This window comes from Lontra canadensis, unplaced genomic scaffold (genome assembly GCF_010015895.1).
Source record: "Lontra canadensis isolate GAN:19392208 unplaced genomic scaffold, GSC_riverotter_1.0 scaffold59, whole genome shotgun sequence".
Taxonomy (NCBI): Eukaryota; Metazoa; Chordata; class Mammalia; order Carnivora; family Mustelidae; genus Lontra; species Lontra canadensis.
Genome location: NW_022631053.1, coordinates 1,120,125 through 1,140,182, shown reverse-complemented (window position 1 = coordinate 1,140,182; position 20,058 = coordinate 1,120,125). Strand labels below are relative to the sequence as shown.

General features: G+C 54.0%; 3 protein-coding genes across 6 annotated transcripts in view; all 3 read left to right on the top strand.

Moving 5' to 3' along the window:
- The window catches only part of HOXC4 (homeobox C4), a 60,671-nt gene that overhangs the window by 22,648 nt on the left and 17,965 nt on the right, over positions 1-20,058 (top strand). Inside the window, exon 1 of one of the 2 annotated variants that reach the window (XM_032876599.1) lies at positions 1,976-2,027. The exons of the other annotated variant lie outside the window; for it this stretch is intronic. The gene's annotated coding sequence lies outside the window, so the exon portion shown is untranslated. Of the gene's footprint in view, positions 1-1,975; positions 2,028-20,058 lie in introns of those variants that run through there. 2 annotated transcript variants of the gene reach the window in all.
- On the top strand, positions 1,922-13,206 carry HOXC6 (homeobox C6). 3 transcript variants are annotated; one of them, XM_032876593.1, is made up of 3 exons: positions 1,922-2,027; positions 10,953-11,298; positions 12,030-13,206. In XM_032876593.1, the coding sequence occupies exons 1-3, from the start codon at positions 1,986-1,988 to the stop codon at positions 12,335-12,337; spliced, it is 696 nt and encodes a 231-aa protein (XP_032732484.1). In that variant the 5' UTR covers positions 1,922-1,985; the 3' UTR covers positions 12,338-13,206. The 3 variants fall into 3 exon arrangements, with proteins under 3 accessions (XP_032732484.1, XP_032732485.1, XP_032732486.1); XM_032876594.1 differs by lacking the exon at positions 1,922-2,027 and having other exon boundaries at positions 10,648-11,298; positions 12,006-13,206; XM_032876595.1 differs by lacking the exon at positions 1,922-2,027 and having other exon boundaries at positions 10,649-11,298.
- On the top strand, positions 15,547-17,108 carry HOXC5 (homeobox C5). Its single transcript, XM_032876603.1, has 2 exons — positions 15,547-16,000; positions 16,719-17,108. Exons 1-2 carry the CDS (start codon positions 15,547-15,549, stop codon positions 16,931-16,933), a joined length of 669 nt encoding a protein of 222 aa, XP_032732494.1. The 3' UTR covers positions 16,934-17,108.

The window sequence follows — 20,058 nt, the reverse complement described above, 5'->3', positions numbered from 1 at the left end:
GCTGGGTGGCGGTTTCAAGATAAGGACAGCAGCGGCTTGTCTTGGTTAGAGAGGAGAGGGGGGCTGGCGAGAGGGTGGGCGTGCGGGGAATTAAGGGGAGAAAAAGTGGGCGGGGGGGAGGATTGGGTTAAGCTGTAATACGGTAGTGTGGGAAGAGTGTTGTCCTGATGTCACTGTGCGCCGAAGTTGGGGGTCGGGGGGCAAGAGGACTGCGCCTGTGGGGCTCAAGGCCGGGGTCTAGTGCGCTGACGCGCTGCCTGATGCCCACCCTGTCCTTCCTATTAAGAGATCTGTGGCCTCTTGGCTAATGGGACTGGGACGGAGGGGGCCGGGAAGCTCAAACTCCAGGGCAGGAGAGAAAATTATAGGCTGTAACCATTGTCCCCTGAGCAAAGTCAACCCCCCCAACCCCCAAACAAACTTTCCAGAGCCCCCTCCTTGCCCGCAGCCCCCTCCCTCCCTGAGAGCGCCACCGCTAGAGCTCACACATGCGCAGTGCGGGCCCAGAGCCGGGCGGCCGAGCAGGAAGAGAGCGCAGCTAGGCGGCCGGCGGGCCCTGTTAATTGGCAATTAGGGGGGAGGCTGTTGGCTGTTGTGCGTCAGCAGAGGAGAGTGCGTCTGCCCACCCCCAGCTCCCGCCCCCACTCGAGCGGACGGAAAGATGGGAGGTGCCCAGCACTGCGGGTGGATGAGTGGGGGTGGGGGACTCGGTACTCAAAAGCCATCTTGTGCTTGGAGAAAAGGGGCCAATCTGCCTTCTCTCACCGGCCCAGAGTCCCCCACCCCCAGCCGCGGCTACTGTACCCGGGATACCCACTGGGCTGCTTCACCCGCCTCGCCCGGCCGCTCTGAGCTAGGATCTGCCTCGTCGGAGGCGGAGGTGGGAATTGGGGAGGCCCCAGGCTGGCTGGGGAGAGGCCCAGGCCTCGCTGGCGGGGCCTCTTGGGTGAGTGGAGGCAGTGAGGACTCAAGGCGCTGGCTCCTGGGGTAGGGACGTCAGAATCAGGCGTCCCGGAGGGTCCTGGGCGCTCGGGATCTTCCTAATAATTGGTGCTAATGGCGTGTTGTATGGTCTTAACCCGACACATATGGTTTCATAACACAGTGGCTTAATTTCTTCCAAATGTACGTGGCCCTGAATGTGTTGCAGTTTGATATATGACCCCGCCCTGCTCCCTGGCCTGGGTCCGAGGCGGCCCCTATATGTGTGAGCTTCTGTTTGTAAAGGGTGATGCACACACAAGCGCTTACACACCAGGCAGACACACCCCAGAGCTGGGGGAGGGGAGAGCATACTCCTGGAGAGGTCTGAGAGTCTGGGGGCCAGACTCACCTTCAATCCGAGCTAAGAGCTGCCCCCCACCTCCAATCCTCTCTGGAGGCGCGACTGGGCTTCTCCGCCGAGCCCGAGTGGGGGAGGGGAACGCTCCTCGATTTCCTGTTTAAACCCTGACCCGTCGCCTGGGGGTCGGGGGTTGGAGGGTTGGGAGGGAGAACCTGTTTTTATCAAATTCTCAAAAACGTAATTCGACTGCGTTCAAATCAAACCCCATTGGGTCCGAGTTGATGGTGAATCTTCTCTCCCCTCCCCCACAATCCCCTTCCCTTCCTCTCCTGCCCCCCCAAAATTCCCGTTTCATATCTGACATAAAGGCCTCTGAGGTATTCTCCCGGGGGAAGAAATGGCATTTTCTCTCCCCCTTCCACTCCCCCCCCCCAATAGGACTTGTGTGTCGGCAGAGGCGTCTGCCGAGGGGCTAATTTCGCGTTCCTTGTTTACGATCGAGAAAAGCGCTTGGCTCTCCCCAAATGGGCCAGCCCGCCGCCTGTTCAGGCTGCCGCGCGCTCTCCCGCAGCTCCAGCGCGGCCCAGGGTCTGACGCCCCGGGTAGCCACGCTGCGGCCGCCAAGACCTCGAGTCTGTGCGACCTGAGAAAGGCAAGGGGAGTGCAGTGGGCCAGTGGAGGGGCCCCCGGAGGCCTGAAAATGGGAGCCTTTCTCCTGGCGTTTTGTGGGAACCGCCGACCGGTGAGGTCTCTATTTCTCTTTCGCCTGTATTTTGTCTGCCCCCTCGTTGTCTGCCACCCCCCCCCCCCCCCCCCCCCGGGCCCTGCAGATGGCCGCACTGACTTGGTTGGGGGTGGGGGGGACAAGTCTCCTTTGTTTGTCCTCCCCCGAAAGAGTTTCTGGAGAAGGCCACTCAGGACAGTGGGTATTCACCTGGAATATTAGAGGGGGCCCCTCCCTTCGGAGGGGTGGGCCTGGGGAAGGCTCCAGTATTTATCTCGGCCTCCAGGGATCTAAACAGATATACTGTCTGTGAGATTTCAGGGTGCTCTGTTCATGAGTGACGGGGTAACGGCACCATCCTGAGGTGTTCTTATATTTTTATCAACTGATTTTCTGTCCCTTTCTGGCTAGGGTCCTGCAGGCCCCCACGTACTTCACCCCCTAGATCCTCCTCATGAGACAGAGGGATGCAGAGAAAGTACAGCAGCAGTGACTGATCCTGGTTTTCCAGTTTTCTAGCCTGGCCAAGGGATACATCCAGCTCCAAACGCCAGCCCTTTCCTTCCTTCCTTACTTTCGATTTTCATTCCGGTCTTCCTCTCCCACTCTGGTGCTCAATTAGAAGCACAAGAGGGGCCACCAGGGGCAACCCTCAGCCTCCTTGTAGGCCAGTGTCTCTGTAAATGTGGTCCTCAGTGCAGGGTAGCTCTGGCGTGTGTATCTAATAATAGCCAGGGTAGCTGAGAATAGAATCTGGCCTTAGGACTCTGCACGCCCAGGGCTAAATCTGGGCAGATGCACCGAATGTGTCCGTGGGGTTCTGGCAACACTCCCTGGAGCGCAGGGCTCTCAGGGTTCCCCTCTGAGTCCACTCTTTGGGCACCTCGGCCCTGCCCCTTACAGGCTTTGTCAGTCCTGCCACAGACTGTATTCCGAGCTCCAGTTCCTAGCTAAGGAGAAAATGGGCAGAGCAAGCCCTTTCTCTCTCTGGTCTGACAGTTGTGATCCCTACGAAGAATGCGCCCTTGTTTGGAGAAGGCGGCCTTGTTGGGTTAGCTGTTGTGTTCCAAAACCAGCCTTGGTAGCTTTATACACTTATTATATACGGGCTCAAATGTACAGACTCCGACTTATGCATGAATATATACAGACTCGGATTTCCTCGGTGGTTAAGTGTATATTACCATGCTTGTACTCGCTCAAACACCGTTTTATGTGCATGCAAAATTTTGTTAGATGGAATTGGGCTCAGGGAGGCACTCGGTGCACCAAGAAGGCACTCTGTGCATGCTCTCCTGCAAACGTGTGCGTGCTGAAATCGGACTACGCGGGTTCCAGGAACCGACTGATGCCACAAAGTCTTTCTCAAGATCTTATTGCCTTTACTGTCCAGCCAGCTGGGCTGGGGAAATATTGAATCCCTTCTGCTTTCTCTCCACACCTCCCCTCTAGACTTCCCCAGCTCAGAGGCTGTTTACCAGGGAACACTGTGGTGTTGAAAGTGAGTTTTGTGGGAAGCTCTTTTTGTGGGTAAGGTGGACCTTTGAGCAGTTCTGAGCAATTGGCTAGGCCTGGTGCTTGCTGCCTTGCTGGGACAGTGAAGGAGATCTGAGTGGTTAATAAGGTGGCCTCTGGCCCGTGGTCTGAGGCAGCTGTTTGAAGAGGCTGGTGGAGAAGGCGAGACAAAGTGGGTAGGGGTGCGGTGAATATCTATCCCCAGCTCCGGTCCCTGCTCACCACAAAGCCCAGCTTTGCCTGCGTCATCCTCTGTGGGGCCGATTAGGGGCTCTCTAGGCTCGCCAACTACCCAGATCTGGTTACTGGTATGACTTCGTTTTAATTCTCTCTACTACCGAAGAAGCTGGGGAGAAAGCTGACAGGCAGGACCGAAGAAGAGGCTGGGTCTAGCTGCCTGTGGGCCTGGAACCCTAAATGTGAGCCAGGGCTGGGAATTCCCAGCCTCCCTTCCTAGTCTTTCTCCCATTTGGGGCCATGGAAAGCCAGAGCAGGGGAGAGTGTACATGTCCTTGAACCGCTCCTGAAAGAAAGTAAGGACAGGAAAGGGGCTCCTGGGGTTTTCCTCAACTCCCTAGAAAATCAGGTTCCTCCAAAGACTTTCCTGTCCAGACTCGCTGCGGGTGCCGGGACGTGCGGCTTTCTTCCAGCTCTTCCCGCAGGCACTGGGGGCAGCCTCAGGCTTTTGGACCTGGGCCACGCCTGGGTGCTGGGGTGACATTACCCCCAAATTGTGCTCCTCACCCAGCCCACGGCCTCTGCCACGGCGGCTGCGGCCGCCCCTGTTTATTGTGTCTGTGAGTTGTTTACTTGTTTTGTCTGCTGCCACCCTGCGTCAGAAACCCGCCAAACCAGCAAACTCACCCAGGAGAACAAAGTGCGGCGCTCTCCTGTGCTCCCTCCCCTTTCCGGCACCCTGCTCCCGCCATTACCTCTTCCTTCACTCTCCTTTTCCCAGGGGAGGAAGCAGAAATTGTCCTAAAGTAGGGCAGCTGTTTATGGGGTTGGGGGAATTATGGGGACACCATAAACCTCCGGGTGTCCGGGTGGTAGAGAGACTTAGAGCTGCCCTCCCCTTGCCTCGGGCTTTTCTTCCTTCCCCCTGGCAACTGCTTGCTTAAGGGGGTCACAGTCATTGAGAAAGCTGAATCCCCCTCACCCTACTCCTCTACTCCTTTCTGCAGGAGTTTTCCCTGAGACACAGGTTGTTGGGTTTTAAATCAGAGTAATGTTGGCAGATTCATAAAACTAGATAAAGCATGTCGTTCTCCCCTCGCCCTCCCTTTTCCTCAGCCCCCCAAAATAGCAGTGAATTTAAGCAAATCCTACAAAATTAAATTGCCCCTTCGCTAAAGATCCTATAAATCTCCAATCCCGCCAGGTGTAGAGTCGAAGAGGCCGCTGTTCGCCTCTAATTTTGCTCCTGGCTATCAAATCTAAAAGAGTATCATCGAAGTAAGTAATACTCTTGTTTCTGAAATTAATTCCCCCCTCCCCGTCTCTCTCTCTCTCTCTTTTCGCCAGTGCAGATTAAATGGTTCTCTCAGATCTGCAAACAATAAAGGATGAAATTATTTATAGGGAAATGAAGGTGGTGTTTCATTGTTGGCTTATTGTTCCAGAACATAATAACATTTTATTTTCAAGGGGGAGAACTTAGGCTAGGGGAAGAAATGGGGAAAGGAAAAAGTGTGAGGAGAGGCAGGGCACCCCACCCCAAACTCCTACTGTATATGACTTAATATGACATTTACAATTCCCTCATGACAACTCGCTGTGATGTCATAAATGCCCTGCTCTTGAATTTTATAATTCTCTTAAACCTCCAAAGTAGGGCCAAGCAGTGCTTAGTGTGGAGGGGTAAAAGAAAAGCCAGGAAGCTGGGGATCCTTTGGCCCCATTTTGGGGGCCAAAAATATTCTAAATATTTTAGATTTTCAGTTTTTTCCTCCTGGGCCAACCAGGGCCACTTGCTTTTCCTCCCTGAAATGTCACTCGGCATCTGAGTTTCCCTCCCCATTTCCAGTGGGGATGATATACTCTGTCCAAAGGCTCTCTTGTATGACCTCTCCTCAGCTGATATTCAGCTGTTTGGGACAGAGGTGGGATGCTTAGGGGCCAGGTCTCCAAAAGCCAGAAATGATTTCTTCCAGAAGTGAGCCCAAAGGATCTCAGGGCTGAGTGGGATGGTGGGACAGAAATGCTTGGGATCTATTTTACTTTTTAACCTTCAGTTAGTGAAGTGAATTGAGAAGCTAATCACATGCCATTGTGGGAGTTTGTGTCCGCTGGTGGTAATAGCATCAACTAGAGTGATGGTAAAGAAAGGTCAGGCAGAAGTCTGGAAAGAGAGAGGGAGGAGAGAAGATATGAGGGGAGTGAGCAGAGCCTCACCATGCACCTTTCTTCTCTGTTTAATTGCAAATAAAGCAAAAACAGCTTGGGTAGCCTCTCAACCTCTTAGCTAAAGGGAGAATTTGCCAGCCCAGGCCTCAGAGGTGTTTGGGTGTTTGGGGGCAGTTCTCAGGCGCTTGACATGCCCCATCTGGCCTCGTCCTCCTTCCCCCCCTCCCTGCTGAGCCCCAACCCCATTCATCTGGCCAGCCTGGCCAGCCTATCCCCAGAATATAAGCACCCCCAAATGGGATCCATTTCCGGGTTGGATGTGTCAAATTTCACCTTTCTCCAAGTGTCTCCATGCCTGAACTTTGAAAGGAGGAGGAACATTCTGTTTTGGAATGCAATGTGTGTATGGGGAGGTATGTGCTCAGACAACTTCCCCCACCGTATCTATAAGAAACTGGAGGCTCCTTGGGTGAGCCATGCTTTGGTGTCCCCAGGCAGACCTAGTTCCCTGCATTCAGGTTCTCTGGTGGACTTGGAGACTCTCTTTGCAATCCTTTGACTCTGGATTCTATGGCGATCAAAGGAACTCCTACACAAAACACTGGGCATTTGGAGTAGGATTTATTTTTTAATTTTTAAGTTAAAAAATTCTAATCATAAGCCAGTCGGGCCAACTGAGCAGTCGCCCTAGAACAGCAAAACCTTAACCAAACAGTGGGATTGTAAGGTGAGCTGAACAATTATTGAAACCGCAAGAGGGATTTCAGCCTTTGCCCAGTGGCACAAAAGGGGCTGGTGGGGCCACCACTCTCCCCCTGCTCTTGAAATCAAGAATTGGCAGGGGTGAGTGGGGCAGCTGCAGTGACTGCCGGGCAGCCAAGCGCCCAGGCCGAGCGCTGAGTCCTGCGGCTCCCGTGTCCAGGTCCTTGAGCAGCCTCCGGAGGCGCCGAGCTGTGGTTGGTGGCGCCGGCAGCCAGAAATGGAGTGTGTATCTGTGTGCAAGGCTGGGTGGGTTACAGACGTCCGCGCAGAGTTGGGGGAATCTAGGAAAAGAGAGAAGATTGGCAGAACACAAACTAGCTAGGACCCCTAGAAAAGATTGTCCCCCAATAAATATTCCAGATCTCAGCCCTCTCACTTCAGATACCCTTCCCCAAGAAATTAATATATTTTCTAGAGCAAAGTGGAAAGCAAAGGCAGGCAAGAGGAGGCCTGCCCAGGAACCCCTTCCCAGCCAGAGTTCAGTCACACCCACCATCTCCCCAAATGAGAGCTGCACAGGCTCCCAGCCCCTGGCCTGGAGCAGGTTAAGGCTGGGGCAAGCGTGCTTGACTCATTCTGAGTAAACCTTCAAGTACCCAGCCTCCAAAGCACCCCTTAGCCTTGGGGACTCCTGGGCAGGGACTGCCCCCCATGCAGGCCCATGGCGCCTGCAGTAAGTTCCTCTCCTATAATTAGCATTCATGAGAAGCATGTGTTTTGGACTGGGAACATGGGGGGACTGGAGCAGCAAGAGGCAACTTTCCCCCTTTATTCCTTTTCTGTGTTTTTCTGAATTCTGTTTTCGAATCCCCTAATTACAGCTCCGAAAGCGAAAATCTGCTCTTGCTGCCAAACCCCCTCGGAATGCCTGATTCCGGAGGCCCAAGGGGCAGAGCGACTCGGAGACCTGCGGGCCTGATGGGGGTGTTTCTCTGACTGCTCTAGGCTTGTTTTATAGAAACAAAGAACAAGTCCCCCCTTTCCTAGGACTTGTGCATATTTACAGAGCTCAACTGCAGTTTTAATAAAACATCTGTTCTTGCTTCTGCTGATGAGTTTCCATAATTGTTTTCAGACAAATTTAACAGGAAAATATAAATATATTTAGAAAAACCCAAGTCCCAGCTATCCCCCCATTGACACTCGTTGTTTCGCCCAAAAAATAAAATTAACATAAAATGAGAAGAGGAAAATATAATCCAGTGGAGGGAAGATCGGGCTCATCTGACGTGCTCTCCCCCCTTGGAGCGAATCCTTCCAGCAATTTCAGCTGCATAATTAAAGATCTGACTGAAAGAAGGAGGCTTCTTTTTTCAGGAATGGAAGGTGATGGGGGAGAGTATGTTGGAAATTAATTTTGCCGAAAATCTTTAAGCAGTGGGGGAATTTATTTGTATTTCTGCTTCCCCTTCTCTCCCCCTTCCAGCATTTCTGCCTTTTCCCCTCAGCAGCTGGTTTCTGTTCATTATAAGTCGGCGAGACCTTTCAGTCTCTGCCCTCTGTTTAGGGACGTAATAAAACACTTAACTTTCCGGGGCTGAGACTTACATTCTGCTCCTCAGGTCGCCTACACCCGCGCCCACTACTTTCAGGCCCCAAAGGAGACTATCCCCAACTTTAGGGCCCCTTTCCCCTCCAGACTTTGTTTAGGAGGGGCTCAGGGAAACCCAGGCATCCTTGCTGGGGGGAGCCTCTTCTTTCTCCCAAGGCCCTTCCTTCCCCCACCCCTCATAAAAGAGATTTAAAAATACATAGAAAATCAACACTCATTGAAAGTGAAACCTCATTAAGACATCCTATCTTCCCATCATTCAATTTGTTGTACATTGCAACAATTTAATATCTTGAAGGAAATATCACTGACATGATTTATCCCTTTAGCAATCTCTCTGAAATGGGGGGGAGGTGGAGGGAATTTACTCTCTCTTCCGGCCTGTTCTATGTGTTACACTGCTACCCTTAGGGCAGAAATGAGGCTGGGAACTCTGAGAGCGGCTGCTTATGTCCAGGGGTGCGCTGACTTGTTTCTTAGCTCAGCCCCCTGGGTCTCTCCCCTCAACCCCCAGTTCTTTCTTGATCTACCTCTTGCCCTCCAGGGGGCCTGGAGCCCCAGCCAGCTGTTGAAAACCTCTGTCCAGGCATGCCATGAATTGGAGGACAGCTGGATTCTAGAGCAAAAAGCAAGTCATGCTGGTGTCTGTGTTTAGGTACCTGCCATATTACCCCAAACCAGACAGCTCATCTCTAGATCTCTTTCTTAATTTGGAACCCTCCTTTACCCTTTCACTTTTATCTCCTTGAGCAGAAGAAAGTATGGTCCAAGAGGGGGAACCTTTATAGTGATAGGGGTCTTTCTCCCACCCATTTTAATACCAACAAATTTCCCTCCTTTCTGAAGGATTGGGGCTGTATTTTTAAAAGCCAACACAAATTGCCCGGCAGGAAGACTCTTCAATCCCCCAAAGAAGCTCATGTATTAGCTAACATGTTGTCTCCACCAGCTCCTACACACTGTCTGCTTTTGGGTTTGAAACTTTATTTTTCCCCCCTAGCGACACTCCAGGGAAACCTTAACGTTACAGAAGATGAATAAACGAGTTTTTTCCCAGTGTAGTCCCGTTTATGGCTTTATTGCTACCCATTGATTACTCCGCTTTGTTACACAGAAGGAAAAGATCATAAAATCCGGCGACATCCGGGTTCTTGTTATAGCTAGCCCCCCCAAAAAATGGTGAGGAAAAAATATGAGCTTCCACTGCTCCCTTCGCTAGCCCCACTGCCCCCTCTTCGTCAGCTCAAAGCATTTTCAGCCTATATCACGATATCAAATTAAGTTTGGATTACTCAGGAGAAAAACCCCATCTGCACACTTTCCGCTGTTTCACTTCACCCACTGAAGCTCCCTCAGAAGCCTGGAACTCAGCTGCCTTTTCCTAACCTTCTCTTCCTTTTTCTCAGCCCCAAGGTGGAGAGAAAATGGGGATAGGGGCTGCTGGGAGGCCCCGCTCAGCCAGGTGTGGCTGGCCCTTGAGTGAGAGCTCCCCAGGAGACCTTTGCTGGAATCTCCCAAGCCTCAGAGCTCAGGTCCAGGGATGCCTCCCTTGGCAGGGCAGAGTCCGGAGGGGGCTGGGGGCTTCTGACTTGTGCAGGGGCTTGAGCCTGCCAGACGCTAACTGTCCTTCAGAGCTCCACCAGCCTTCTCTTTCTGCCTGGATCCTATGTGAATTACCCCACCGGCCCTCGCTGGCTCCAAATCATAAATTCTCACCAACATAAACAGGAGTTGATGTGTCTAGAAAGACTCTCAGAGTTCTTTCTTCTTCCTTTCTTTCTTCCTTTTTCTCTCTCTCTCCCACCTTTTACTTCCTTCTCTCTCTTTTCTGTTGTATTTTTATATTTTCCTTTTAGGGAAAAATGCTGCAGGATTTTCCCCCAAAAAGGGTGTTCTGAGAGGCAGAAGGGGGCTGAGAGGAAGAGGAAACCCATGCATGGCCCCGCTGCTCACTTCAGCTCTGCCACCGTGTCCTGAAGTCTCATCCTTACCCCTTTAGACCTCCTTGCTCCCTACATCCCCCTTCCACCTAAGACTATCAGCCACACTTTCCTTCCTCTGAGCACTATGTTTTATGCAGTTTCTTCCTGCTTTTGATTTTTTTAATTATTGGGGAAAAATATTGGTTTAGTGATGAGGACTCAGTCCATGGAGGATCAAATTAAGGTTTCCTGTAGGCTTTCTGGGGGATTCCCCCCTGAGCTGGGGTGGGGGGGCTCATCCCATAAAGAAATCAGGATGTAATTTTAGAAGGGGGGAGATATAAAAGATGAAATCGGATTGAAAATAGAGGGATTTCTCCAGACCTGGCTCTGCACAGCACAGCAAAGTTAGCTGGGGCTGAGAGATTTCCTAGCAGGGCAGCTCTTCTTCCCTGGGCCTCACGGCCCTGCTAATGCCTATTCACCCTTCTTCACCTCCAAATCAGTTCCCTAACATATATATATATATATATATATATATTTTAAAAGAAATCCAAGTCTTACTTTCAAAGCACACACTTAGTCTCAACTAGGGAATCAACAGAAGCAGAAGCGATTTTTTTCCCCCTTCTTGACATCTGGCTTGCGATTGGCTGGAAGAGGGTCAGCTGACTTTGTCATTTTGTCTGTCCTGGATTGGAGCCGTCCCTATAACCATCTAGTTCCGAGTACAAACTGGAGACAGAAATAAATATTAAAGAAATCATAGCCCGACCAGGTAAAGGCAAAGGGATGAATTCCTACTTCACTAACCCTTCCTTATCCTGCCACCTCGCCGGGGGCCAGGACGTCCTCCCCAACGTCGCCCTCAATTCCACCGCCTATGATCCAGTGAGGCATTTCTCGACCTATGGAGCAGCCGTTGCCCAGAACCGGATCTACTCGACTCCCTTTTATTCGCCACAGGAAAATGTCGTGTTCAGTTCCAGCCGGGGGCCGTATGACTATGGATCTAATTCCTTTTACCAGGAGAAAGACATGCTCTCAAACTGCAGACAAAACACCTTAGGACATAACACACAGACCTCAATCGCTCAGGATTTTAGTTCTGAGCAGGGCAGGACTGCGCCCCAGGACCAGAAAGCCAGTATCCAGATTTACCCCTGGATGCAGCGAATGAATTCGCACAGTGGTGAGTTTTACAGCTCCGAGATATAAATTAAATAAACTGAACTGGCTTTATGACCGGCTTCCCTAGAAGAACGGGCGGAGAGAGTTTTTTATGGCCCCATAAAAACAATCACGCTCGTCTCCTCGCCGACGCCGAGACAGGGCCCCCTCTTCTGCCCCCTCTGCTCGCCTCCCGCTTGCTCGCAGGGGCCTGGCCCCCTCGGCCCCTGACGGGTTGGAGGGCTCAAGGCAAGCTGAGGGGGCAGGAACAGGGCAGGGTATGAGGGGAGGGGGTAGTAGGTGGCGGAGCCCCCCAAAGTCGAGTCAGGCTGAGGAGAAGGGAGGGGGGAGAGTAGGGGGCAGAGAAGTGGGGAGAAGTTTCCAAGGAGCTAGGGTGCTTGGGGGAGGTGGGGGAGCCCAGTTGTTGAGAAATAGGGCCCTCATCCCCAGTGTTTGGGATTTTTCAAAAACCAGTTTTTACACTTACAGCTTTCTGCCTGGTTCTTGGCCGCCCCCCCCCCCACCATTATTTGGGACACTCACCTACCAGCACATGGTGGGAGACTCAATGAAGTTGGAATCCTGGCTGTACCCCCAGTGGGGGTGGGGCAGGGCAAAAGGGAGAAGGCTGGAGTCCGAGGGGGCCCGTGAGCTGCTGGCCAAGTTGGGAGGGTCAGGACTTTGCTAGGCTAAATCGTCTATGGAGGATGCCTCGCTGATTGTTTTTAGTGTGTTTTGTGCCCGGATCTCTAGGGGTCGGCTATGGAGCGGACCGGAGGCGCGGTCGCCAGATCTACTCGCGGTACCAGACCCTGGAACTGGAGAAGGAATTCCACTTCAACCGCTACCTAACGCGGCGCCGGCGCATCGAGATCGCCAACGCGCTCTGCCTGACCGAGCGACAGATCAAAATCTGGTTCCAGAACCGCCGGATGAAGTGGAAAAAAGAATCTAATCTCACGTCCACGCTCTCAGGGGGCGGCGGAGGGGCCGCGGCCGACAGCCTGGCCGGAAAAGAGGAAAAGCGGGAAGAGACAGAAGAGGAGAAGCAGAAAGAGTGACCAGGACTGTCCCTGCCACCCCTCTCTCTCCTTCTCCCTTGCTACCCTCCCCCCAATTCCCTCCTAATCACACACTCTATATTTATCACTGGCACAATTGATATGTTTTGACTCCCTAAAACTAAATTAGGGAGTCAAATATGGACCTGAAAGTCAACTCTGGACCCCCTCCCTCACCGCACAAACTCTCTTTCACCACGCGCCTCCTCCTCCTTGCTCCCTCGCTAGCTCGTTCTCGGCTCGTCTGCAGGCCCTTTCCCCTGCCCAGGCCTTGGGGGCTCCGTCCCTGAACCTCGCTTCAGACTCCACAGATTTCCCTCCAAATGAGGACTTGGCCTCCCACCCCCTCGGCGCCTCCACCCCCGCCCCTGCGCAGAGAGCCGGCTCCCGGACCGGGGCCTCCGCTCCGGGGCCTCAGGGCCCGGCCTGGCAGCCGCGGAGGGCGAGAGGCCCAAGGAGGGCGCGTCGTGGCCCCACAACAACCCCCAGGGCCTCCCCGCAGCCCCACACCCGGCCCCTCTGCCCCAGCAAATGCCCAGCCCAGGCAAATTGTATTTAAAGAATCCTGGGGGTCATTATGGCATATTACAAACTGTGACCGTTTCTGTGTGAATATTTTTAGCTGTATTTGTGGTCTCTGTATTTATATTTATGTTTAGCACCGTCCGTGTTCCACTCCCATCTTAAAAGGGGAAAAAAAAGAGGGAAAATTACAAAAAGAGAGAAAAAAAAGTGAATGACGTTTGTTTAGCCAGTAGGAGAAAAAAATAAATTAAAAAATCCCCCCTTGTGTTACCCTCCTGTATAAATCCGACCTCTGGATCCGTTCTCGAATATTTAATAAAACTGATATTATTTTTAAAAGTTTATATCGGGATTTCTGTTAATTCGCTCGTGCGCCGGCCTGGGGTGAAAGTTGGAGCCAGCTCCGGGCGCTCTCGCGTCTTCCCGCCGCCTGCAAGACCCCTGCGCTCGCCTTTCCCGGGAGCCGGGCGCGGGTCCTCCCTGTCCTCCTGGTGAATGCGCTAAGGGGCCTGGGAGGGCTCTCTGGGCTTCCCAGCGGAGCAACACACTCACCCCGCAAAAAAAGGCCGCATAGGATCTCGTTGGGGGTGTGGGAGGGAAGCCTGAGGTCGCTCGAATTGGTCTCCAAACCCACAGAGGCCTTTCTTCCTGCCTGTGGTAGCCTGGGGTCCTCGGCTTCTGAACCCTGAGCCCCCAAGGGCCAGAAAAGAAGCCTTCGCCTGGCACCAGGGTCTCCCCCGTCCACTACCCGGAGTGAGGAGAGGGGCGCCGCGCGAGCAGCCTCCAGCCAGCGCCAGGCCTAGGCCGGCTGTTGCGAAACGTGGCGGAGGCGGAGAGCCGAAGGGAAAGAGAAGACCGCGGGATTTGAGCCTTTCCGCAGGGACTGAGCGATTCAAGGACATCTCGAAAAAAAAAGCCTGGAAACTGAGCTTGCTCTGGGACTCCTGACGGGGCTGGGACAAAATTCCTTCTTCTTCACAGCCCCAGTCGCAGTCTGGTTCCTTACTCCTTGGCCTCTAAAACTCGGCGGGTGAGGAGCGCAGCCAGACCCTAACCCTGCCCCAGCTCAGGCCTTCTCTCCTGAAGCCCAGCCAGAGAAACCTGAGTGGACCTAGGGAGTGAGGTAGTGAGGGGGTCTCCCGGAGGGAAAAAAATCCGCCAGAGTTTTCCAGACCTTCCAGATCCCCGCCAGCGCCCCCTCCAGCGCCTCCGCCGGCGGGGGGAGGGGGGGATAGGAGGGGGGCTTCTCCTGGCAGGGGCGGGGATTTCCTGGGGAGAGGCAGGCAGGGAAGAATAAGACCTGGGGCTAGGGGAGGGGGGTCGGAAAGGGGCCGAATGGCTGCGGAGCCCCTGGCCACAGGCTGTGAAGTTTGCCCAGGCGTCTGCCCTGCCCACCTCCTCCATCCCCCACCCCCAGCCAGGTCTTTTCCACGCCTCCAGATAGCTGAGGAATTGCTCTCCTATGGACCTTCTGTATCTAGGTCCCTGAAAACCTGTTCCAGAGGCCTTTTCCAAAAAGGGCACAAATTAGGCCTTTTCCTCTGTCTTGCTCATATAATATTTGTGGAGGTTTCAATCTTGCTTCTCCATGCCCTCAATTGACATCTATTTTCTATCCCAAATATCTGGCATAGAATACCCCATCAGGGTCATACACAGGGATGCAGAGCAGTCCTCCAAGCCCATTGTGTCTGGCTCTACACACACACACACACACACACACACACACATGCACACACACACAGAAAATTGCCTAGTTGCCACTCTGGGGTCCCAGCATGGTGAGGTTTACTCAACTCCCCCAGGATCCTCACCTCCAGGCTCATCCCAGAGTTCCCAGTACTTTCAGCTTCCTGACCCTCCCCCCTATCTAGTTCTGTCCACCCAGGACCCCCTTCGCTTGTAGCATCCTGTCCACCTCTCCAGGGGCTGGGTTCACTTCCCCATGCTAACAGTCACTTCCTCAGCAGTATCAGGGCCTTGGGGCCTCCAAGGAGAGCGACCTCGATGCTTGGTGTAGAGAACCTGAAGTAAATCCCTTGGGATCTCCAACTTGGCCAGGGACCCCCCTACCCACATCGCCTTTCCTCAGCCATTTTTGAAGGTTGAAAGGTTCTGGGAGTGGAGAGACAGGGCTATCCGTTAGTTTTTGTATCCTAAGCAAGACCTCATCTTTCCTTAAAATTAAATACAGTTTAAAAGGCCATTTCAAGGGTTTGTTGCAGCCGCAACTAGCGTCTCTACAGGGTAGAAAATCCAGCGGTCTGAAGGCGAGCCGACAAGCCAGGCTGCAATTCCTCAAAGTAGGCACCAGGTGTCGCTGTGGGCTCGTTGTCCCGGCTACCCCCCAATTCCAAGAACCATTTTTTTTTCTCCCCCTCTCTCTCTTTCTCTCTCACTCCCTCTCCCCCTTGGTTGGGCTTTGCCAACATATCAAGATGCGTTTCGCCGGCTTCCATCACTAACCTCCCGGAGGTCATCAAGCCAAATTTATGAGTGGCCGCTCCCGTCACGTGACTCTATTTAAGGCTCCCTTATTTGGGAAGAGCGCATAGGATAAAGAAAGAGATATCTCCACCTATAAATTGTGCACTTTGGAGAACAAAAAACCCCTCAACTTCAAAGAGTCACAAATCACCCTTAATCAAAAAGGGTGCAGAAATTTTTTTTGGGCCCTCCCCGCCATGAGCTCCTACGTAGCCAATTCATTCTATAAGCAGAGCCCCAATATCCCTGCCTATAACATGCAAACTTGTGGGAACTATGGATCGGCCTCAGAGGTGCAGGCATCCAGGTACTGCTACGGTGGATTGGACTTAAGCATCACTTTCCCACCGCCTCCGCCTTCCAACTCTCTCCACGGGGTAGACATGGCTGCCAACCCCCGGGCTCACCCCGACCGCCCCGCCTGCAGCGCCGCGGCCGCTCCGGGACACGCTCTGGGCAGAGATGAAGCGGCTCCTCTGAACCCCGGGATGTACAGTCAGAAGGCGGCTCGCCCAGCGCTGGAGGAGCGAGCTAAGAGCAGTGGGGAGATCAAAGAGGAGCAGGCGCAGACAGGGCAGCCCGCCGGACTGAGCCAGCCACCGGCCCCGCCACAGATTTACCCGTGGATGACCAAACTGCACATGAGCCACGGTAAACTTTAGGACTTCATTTTGCGCGCTCGGGTCCGCCTGGGTTTTATAGGCCATGCGGGGCAAATAAAGAAAAAAAACCTGCGGCCATAAATTTTACGATCCAGGCATCAATGGCTCGTAAAACTGTCCACTAAAAGGCTTAGAGGCTGTGTGCGCCCAAATTTACGACGACATAATTGGATCATAGGAACAAAACGTGTATAAAAGGCAATATTCAATTTTTGGGGGAGAGGGAGGGAGTTAAAAAAATAGAGGGATCTGAAGGGTGAGGAGCGCGGGGCTCCAGAGCGGGGATCCCCCCGCGGCTCCCTCCCTCCCTCCCCTGTGAAGCCGGCTCAGCCGGCGCTGGCCGCTCCGGAGGATTCCAGCGACTCGGGAGGGGCGGGAGGGGGGTCCCCGGTGCTCGGATCTCGAGGGTGCTTATTGTTCGGTCCGAGCCTGGGTCTCCCTCTCCCCCCAACCCCCTCAGTCCCTCCGGCTGCTGAGTGAAAGCTGCGGCGGAAAGTTTCCTGCCTGGGCAGAGGCGCTTCTCCCGGGGGCTAGACTGGGCTAGGCTGGGCTGGGCCGGGCCCGCCTGCGGCCCGCTGGGCCTGCCCTGCCCTGCTCGCCTCCTCTCCCTCCCGCGGCGGGTGGGGGCCTGGGCCGGGGTCGGGGCGCTGGGGCGCTGCACGCTATTCACCCCTTCCTGGCTTGCGGGGGGGGGGCTTATATTCCAGAGACGGACGGCAAGCGGTCCCGAACCAGTTACACGCGCTACCAGACTCTGGAACTGGAAAAAGAATTCCACTTTAACCGCTACCTCACTCGCCGCAGGCGTATAGAGATCGCCAACAACTTGTGTCTCAACGAGAGACAGATCAAGATCTGGTTCCAGAACCGCAGGATGAAGTGGAAGAAGGATTCCAAAATGAAAAGCAAAGAGGCTCTTTAGAGGCAGCGGGGAGGCCCGCAGATAGCACCCCGAGCCCGCTTTGGTCCCCGCGCCTTTCCTTTTCGGTTTTCCTCTCTATATTTTGGGGGCAAGGACGGGGGCGGCAGCACCGGCTCCGGGGCCTCACAGACAAAAGCTCTTTCCCTTGGCATTCTGCGTCCCCACCGACCCCAGTTTCCCGAGGGGCTATCCGCGCTGCCTGGACTCCCACCAGTTCTGCTCAGCACCAGGGGAGGGTGGCGGGCAGGGCAAGCTCCGCGGGGGTTCCCCAGAGGGCTGCGGGAGCCGGGCTGGTGCTGAACGAATCCGGGCCTGGGCTTCCTCTTGGGCTTCCAGCCCCAACGCAGCCCTCCGGTTTAAGGTGGGCCCAGCAAGCGCTCCAGGACCCGCGGCCGGACCCTCCGGCTTCCCCTGTCCTTTGTTCCCGGCTTAGGCTGGCCAGGCGGCTGGGGGCTGGCGAGAGTGGTTATGCTTGGCGGAGTCTGGCCCCAGACTCGGGGTGCTTCGTTGTAGCGACTAAGCTCCATGTTTGGCTTTTAAATGATTTGCATATGAAAGGGGGAGATGACTGAAGGTCCGCCTAAGGCCCCCTCGGTGGCCTAGGCTCTCCAAACCTTCTCACCCATCCCTAAGCCCGGTAACCTCTCCAGCCTGAGCCCCCGACCCCGCCCGCATGCCCTCTCAGGTCCCTCCACCTCAGACCACTAGCTAGCTCAACTATGGGGGTTCCTTGCCACTGGACCCCAGCAAGCAGTCCTAGGTTTCTTGGCTGCCCACTAGTCCCTGCCACAACTCTCTGTGCCCTCCTGCCCCATCGCTGTTGTCCAACTATTTATTGACTCCAGGTCTTTCCTGAAACTATATTTTGTCATATCAAATAAAGACAAAGAGAGAACAGGACTAAAGATGCAGCAATGCCTCTCTGTTTGGGGCATGTATTGGGTAAAAGTATCTAAATGGGCTATAGAATACAGGGGAGGCCCACAGCTTCTCTGCCTCTTTTGAAAAAAGAATTTTTAGGAGCTTCGAGAGGGATTGAGAAGAGGATGGTGAAACTGAGCTCCTTCCCAGATCCCTGGTTCCCGGAAGGGCCTTTGGGGAAAGGGGAGGGCACTTAGGTGGTGTGTACTGGCGTTTCCCACACCGTGGCTTGTCCAAGGCTTTCAGGCCTCTGTACCCCACTCCCACCTTGGCTGGGTGAATCTGAGGCCTTTAGACAAGCAAGCAGACCACTGTCTCCCAGAGCTAATCTGCAGGGCCTGGGGGCTCCATGGTGCTCAGACTCTTGGGTCCTTTTGGGTCTCTGAAGATCTCTCCCAGGCCTAGGTGGCCCATTTGGTCCCCAGAAAGATTCTCAGAAAGAGTTGGTACTGCTTGGTGAAGGGGTCTGGGGGGAGTTAAAGGAACTGTGTGTTAGCTTTTTAAGATACCAGGGGAGATGGGAGCGAGGAGGGCAGCCTATAGTGAACCTGCCTGGCCGGCAATGTGCAAACCAGTTTCTCCCACTTCTAGGGCCTAAGGCTACGCAGGACAATTAGCTGGGAAAGGAGCTGTGTAGACTGGTGCCTGAGTCCTGTCTGTTTGCCATCATTTGTCTCAGTCTCTGGGATTTTGTGTGGAGGGGGAGGGTGGACTAAAGGGAAGGGGAAAAGGCAGATAATTCAGGTGGTGCTGAGGCCCGTACTCTGCTCTGCTCCGGGCTCCTGGAATGGGATGGGGGAGGAAGTACTTTATAGGAGAAACAAATGTGGGAAGGGTCCATAAAACTTTACTGCATTTCCTCTCCTGCCTCCCACAACGGGGGTGATTTCCTGGAGCCAAGCCTAGGCCCCCCACACTGGGGGAGGGTGGGGTTCAGGAGCTGGGCTAGAAGGCTGCTCTTACAGCCAAGAGGGAAAGGGAGCAGAGAGACTCTGGGGAGGGGCAAGGGGAATATTTATGATTATTAATGCTGATGCTCCTTGAATTTATTATAAGGACTGACTTCTCTGCATCCCACTGCCTAAGCTATCCATCTGTCTTTTTTTTTTTAACCCAGGAGTCTTTCCTCACCCTGTGCCTAGCACGTAGGAGGTCTCAACAAATGTTTATTGATCTGTGCCCATTGCTGTGCCCTTCCGTTTGCACTCAGGCCAGGTTAGGGTGCCCGTTCGGTCTCTCCCTGACTAGCACACAAGAGTCTGCCCAGCCTAGCACCACCTCGGCTCCGCTCTCAATCTCTCTCTCTCTCAAATAAAATGTGTAATTTTCTTCAGGGAGTTATTTTAATTTTTTCTCCATGCTGAGTAAAACTATTGGGCGAGCGGTGAAGCGTGGAGAAGCACTGACGTCTCCAATGGGTAACGGTTAACTAAGAAAGAGGCCGCTGCGCCCGCCATCACACCCTCCAGCATCCCGGGCTGCAGAGGCCCAGAGCTCCCTCCCCAGGGGATGCACCGCCCCAGGGGTAGAACCAAGGGCTGGGCCAGGGCCAGGGGCCAAGTTGTCAGACCCGCCCTGCAGGGCCCACCAGCCCCTCTTGGCCCGGAATGCCTCCTTCCTGCAGTGTTAAGGCCTCTTTCCCTGGAGGAGCTGGAGGGTTGACTCAAGTTTGCCAGACTTGGGTGGACGCAGCCGCTCCGGCTTGCCCCCACCCTTTCTGTCAGGGTGTAGGCCTGCCCCAGGCCCCGGCCTCTGCTTTTGTGGTGTCAGCTGCCACAACTTTAGCAGAGGGCCCCGACGTACTCCCCTACGCTGGGACTAGGTATGGCCCAGACCCTCGCTTTCTCCCAGAGCGGAGTCTTCTGCTTTGAAGCCTGGGCTGGTTCTCCCAGCCAGCCTCCTGGAACAATCTGCAAGCATCAGGATTTAGCCTTGCCCTGGGAAAGTTAGTGGAGGGGCTTCCAAGTCCCAAGCAGAGACCATGGAGCCTGACTCCCCACTTTGCCCAGAAGCCCAACCCCTCTGGCAGCCAGAAAAAAAAAGGGGGGGGGAAGAAGCATGACTTACCTTCCCGGGGGAGTGGGAAGAGGGGGATATGACCCACTCTGAGCAATTAGAGGAGAGAGGAGGCAAAAAAAAAAAAAGGGAGGAAAAAAATATCAACACGACCTCGAAGGCGACAGGTCCTTATGGAAATAAGTAAG